Source organism: Equus quagga, chromosome 13 (genome assembly GCF_021613505.1).
Source record: "Equus quagga isolate Etosha38 chromosome 13, UCLA_HA_Equagga_1.0, whole genome shotgun sequence".
Taxonomy (NCBI): domain Eukaryota; kingdom Metazoa; phylum Chordata; class Mammalia; order Perissodactyla; family Equidae; genus Equus; species Equus quagga.
In genome coordinates, this window is record NC_060279.1 from 52000433 (window position 1) to 52005636 (window position 5204).

At 48.5% G+C, this 5204-nt stretch overlaps 1 protein-coding gene across 1 annotated transcript in view; it reads left to right on the forward strand.

The window, feature by feature from the left end:
- SLC6A2 (solute carrier family 6 member 2) overlaps positions 1–3801 on the forward strand; it is a 44695-nt gene extending 40894 nt beyond the window's left edge. Inside the window, exon 14 of the mRNA XM_046682656.1 lies at positions 14–3801. Within this exon, the coding sequence (XP_046538612.1) occupies positions 14–37 (24 nt within the window). The 3' untranslated portion in view covers positions 38–3801. The remainder of the gene's footprint in view (positions 1–13) is intronic.
- Positions 3802–5204: the final 1403 nt, after the last annotated feature.

The following is a 5204-nucleotide window of genomic DNA, read 5'->3' on the forward strand; positions in this document are numbered from 1 at the left end:
TCTTTCTCTGCAGTTGCAACACTGGCTGGCCATCTGAACCTGGCCCCGAGGAGGAACCCCGCCACGCCAACGTCCAGGTCGAGGGCCCCGGATGCTCTTGGGATTCCTCTCCTGGAAGACGTTCTTTCCGACCCCTCTTCCTCCTTTCCCAGTTACAAATGATTCAGTAATCTGGTTTTCATTTACCTTCTGTTCATCTGGCCTAGGTGTGCGCTTGGACTGTTAGGCCTCAAGGGAGAAGAGGAGGGGAGGAAACAGGAAAAACGATTTCTGTTGAACCTCTTTTGTTCTGGGGAAGTCTCACCCAATCTGGGAGCTGTCAAAGCTGAACTTTATGGCTCCTGCAGAATTCCCCACCATGTTTGCTTATATTTTGGGCCAAAGAAGAAATCCTCTGCCTACCAAATCAGAAAGAGGATGTTAGTTTTGGTCAAACACACAAAGAAAATTCCTGGCTGAGTTTGGGGGGCTACATAGATCTTCCCTTTTTTGTCCACCCCAGTAAGCGCTCCGCTGTCTGAACCTCAGTCCAGGAGCTTGGGTTTGTCTCTAAAATGAAGTCTGTGGATAAGTGGTTTGGGGGATCGTGAGCAGATAACTTCATAGTTTTCACTCTGGCTAACCTGAGTGTGATTTGTGTTCTGGAACCTTCTTCCAGCTTCTGGTGGTCAGATGGTCCAGAGCCATGGGTGTCACAGAGAAGAATGTAGATGAGCTGCAGTGAGTGGGTTCTACAGAAGTACCAGACAAGCCTGTAGAGACCACACGTGGGTCACCCTTTCAGGCTCATGGAGCCCAGAAACCCATCTGTGGCTCCTGGAGCCTTCCTGGGAGACAGGGGGCAGGAACCCAGCAAGGCGAGATGTATGTCTTCACTGCGGGTGTCTCTGCTGTCTTCACGGGGCCAGATGGTGCCCACGGGCAGTCTGAGAGGCTGTCATGTTTATTTATTGCTCACGGACACCTGCAAAGCCTTTCCCTGGAAACCCCACCCAGTGCGGACCAGGGGTCCTGAGTGATGGGGAGTTGGCCCTGAAAATGCCCTTTATCTTTCTTCATGGGCTCGACGTGGCATCTTGGAGGAGAGGGTGGAACCAAGCACACAGCAACCCGGTCACTCATGTTAAGGGGGAAATATTCTTAGTTGGTGGAACAGGTTGGTGGTTGCAGACAATTTCCAGGTTGACCTCTGACACCAGCTCCTGAGTGGTGCCCTCTGGTGGTGTTAGTTAGTTTCAGCTTATTCAGAGAAACAATTCATAGTTTGGTAAACCGGCGGCATCTAATTGAGGATTCAGTTTATGGTTTGAGTCACTTTCATCCTCCTTGGAAATCTAGACTCATGGGTTCCTATTCTGACTGTGGGAGCCCCTCTTGCAGAATCTTGGGACAACAAAAATAAGAGGCCACTCCACTTCACACTGGGAGTGTAAGGAGACACACGTCCAGAAGGTGCTTGTATAATACTAGAGTCACTGAGCCCAGTCGATCAACCATGCAGTCTGTGGAAGAGGGTTAGTCGGGGCCAGCTGAGGGCCAGGAGGTAGTTTTCTCTCTTGAGGCTCTGAGTGGGTCATGGTCCTGCTGAATCAGGGTCCTGGGGTCATTCTTTAGAGAAAAGAGGGGAAATCAGGAGACCTTTGATCTTTCCATATAAAAAGGCAAGCTCAAAGTCTGGACAGCCCAAGTGGCAGGTGGGGCCTGGGAGCATCCAAGAGAATGGTGGGGTCTGGGAGATGAGGGCAGGGCGACCGCCCCTGATGGAATCTGTCCCTCTAAGTGACTTCAAATCTCCCGTGAAGTTTCATTCCTCCCCAGGGGTTAGAATTGCTTTTAGAAGCACGTCCGCCCCCGTCTCCTCCCATCCGCCCAGCGAGGACTGCAGGGCTGGCTTCTGTTTCCCCATTTCCCAGTAAGAAAAGCAAGGCCCAGCATTTCGGTCACTGATGCTCAAGGTTTCTCGGCTTCTAAGGGGTCGAGTTGGACCCTCGAGTCAGATCCCCTGCCTCTCAGCCCAGAGCACTTGTAACTTCCCTACACGATATGGTTCACCTCACCCAAGGCTCTCATTAAAATAAACCTAAATCCAGTCAAATGCCAAGGAGTATTTCTTAGCAAAAGAACAACGTGTTGGAAGAAGGGGAGAGGCTGTCATTTATTCTCCCCTAGCTGCTTCCCAGAGAGGAAATTATTTAGCTGCTCTCTTTTGATGAAAAGAATCACTCTGAGGAACAGTGGGATGTGAAATGCGGGCTCTACTTGACTGAAATGAGAGCACGTGGCCAGGAAAGCCTGTGTGTATCGGGGAGGTGCCCTGTGCGGAGAGAGCCTGCACTTTCTCTTTGCCATCTGCACATGGCCCTGCTGCCCCCGGACTTTTGTCCCAAGGGTGAACCAGAGACGCGGTGCTAGCTGAACCAACACCAGACCAACGCAATGGTGCTGCCTTGCGGAAGTTGGCTCCTGAGCCTGGGGTGGGGGACTGGCTTCAAGCCCCGGGCCCCTGGGGGGAGGGGGACCCAGGAAGCTCTTGGAAGTTCTCGTGCTGGCTGACCTTCAGGTTTCACCTTCCACCCACACTTAATGCAGTGTGTGCTTTATCATAAAGGATGTTTGACTTCTTTTTTGTGGCTTTTCTTTGATCGTAGAGGTTACCTGGGAAAAGCGTGCTCCTGTGTACTATATATGACACTTTTACTATTTTACCAGATTTTTAAAGAGCTATTATTTTCCACGGAATGTAAAATACCTGTTTAAGACCACCATGTTAACATCTACTCAATGTCTGGTTACTTATCGTCCACCTGTTAGTTGTTTTTCATTCTAGATGCAAATGAGACAAAAGAGAAGGGAAACGGACAACTCTTGCCAACTGTCCTGCTGATTAGAAGTTCCCAAAGCTGCCTTCTTAGAGGGGCTTCCTGCCCACATGGGAGCCAGTCTCTTCCCGTGTGGTCGATTTGCAGCCCTGGTAACATGAGACTGAAGCATTCTTACCAAAGAAGTCATTTCTTAGTAAGGAAGCCCGCCAAGCTTATTCCATTTGTTTATTTCCCTTGAAAGCCATGGAAGGGAGAAGAACAGAGAGGGAGTGTGGTGCAGTGGAAACAGCACAGCATTTGGAGTTGCGCAGACCTGGGTCTGCTGCTGACTAGCTGGGTATCCTGAGGAGAGTGGCTTCACCTCCATGGACTTCAGAATTCTTTGTAAAAGCAAGGGTTGGATCAACTAATCAAAGGTCCCCTCCAGTTAAAAAATCTCTTGTCTCCATTACAACGTTCTTGTGCTAAATTTACAGTGAAGGAAGCACATCGCTTACTGTAGGACTTTCCAGAATGACCCGGTGACCAATAACCTATTGAGCAGAGAAATGTCAGATTTTTGGCTTTCAGAAATTTCATTTTTGTGGACTTTCCGTAATTACTCTTTCTCCAGTATTTCTTCAACTGATGCCAGAAACACTTGGGATTTAAAAAAAAAAATCCAACCTTCTGTTCCAAGATTTTGAGGGTAACACGTCACTCCCTGTAAGCCCCAGGTTGCTCAGCTCTGTGGACATCCAGCACAGCCATGGCTGCAGTCGCAGGCATCTCTGAAACACTGGAGAATGGGAAGTTGCTTCCGGGGTGCGCGCCCTCATCCCTCGGTCTCTCCACCTCAGTGTAAATAAGTGCTGTTTCAGTGGTGCCCTCTCTGTGTCACGGACTGTTCCAATGTCATGCAGATTTCCATGTCTGGTGTGGATTTATTTAAAAAGCTGTTCTCTTCATGGAAAAACAAGTGTACAGAACAATAAAGAACATTTCCTGTGCTGTGTATCTGGCAGCGGATTCTTTTTGCCATGAAGGTAAAATGCTACAAATTATGTGAGGCAAAAGTGTTTGTCTATGATCAGCCCCCAGCTAGTAAAGAAGAGCTTCTGGTCAAAGTGGCCCCCCTTTCACCCAAATAACTTTTTATAAGCTAACAGGTAACTGGAGGAGGGGAATGTGAAATCTGTAATCCTAGCTCTGCGATTGACGTATATTTTTATTTACACTGAAAGGGGATACCAAGTGAGACCATGCTAGTTATCCAGTTTTGCTTTTTCATTTCTAAGGCTTAATTTCAAGGGGATAGGAACCTCCAGTTGGATTGCATTCAATGCACACTTTAGTGCATGTGGGCATTTTTCCAGGGAGGGAGATACATTAGCACTTAGATCTTAGTGCTAGGTACTGTTATTGTTTGGGGAAGGTGTGAACTTATATTATTAGTTTGAATGCAAGTCAGCAAGTAGACAGTGACAATAATATAAATGAGGTATTGACAAATAACATTTCACTGTGTCTTCAAACATGCAAAGGCAGTCATGGAGTGGGTGGTGGGCCCAAGGGCTGAATTAGGGCCAATGATAGGAAGTCCAGGAACAGCTTGCAAGAAGATAACACCAGAATAAAGAATGGGGTGTTGATGTAAGTAGTGAATTCCCCAGCAATGGGGATATGCAAGCAGACGTCAGGCAGAGCCTCTTAGGGAGTTTGCAGAGGGGACTCAGTGTCAGGTAGTTGCGGGGAAGGGAAGTTGCGTAGCCTCTAAGGTCCCTTCCCTTTGGAGCTTCTGGGATTCTTTCTGGATAGCCATGGGCTGAGTCTCGTGCAGCAGCACTGGGGCACGCAAATACGCTTACGCCAAAGATCCTGGGGTGGGAGTGGTTTGGCCTGTGGGACTGAGTTGGGCAGACATCCCACAGGGGTTGTTATTGTTCTGATCATTTGCTTGAACTCCAGAATTGGAGTTAGGGTTTATTTTAATGAATCAAACAAAAGGCCACCACCGTTTCCAGCCTTCCCTCAGGCCTGCTGACATTTAATGGGTAAGTGGCCCCGAGGAGATCGAGGAGGGAGGTTGGGCCAGACGGGGAAAGGGCAGCTCTCCTGGGAGCGAGGGGGGATCTGGCCGCTGCCCTGTCCTCTGGGCTGACACATGTGGTCGGAGAAGCCCCATGGGTGAGCCCCACTTTAGGCAACTGGCAGACATTTGAATTTCCTACCTTTGGAGAAACATAGCTTCATTTCTGTCTCCTTCCAAAAGGCACTGATGTGTGCAGTCTCTCTCTAGACCTCAATTTGTTCATCTGTACAATGGGTCAGGAGTTATTAAAACTAGTGTTCATGAAAAAAGTTTCAGAGTCTTCTGAAACTAAATGCAAATATTTTGGGGCA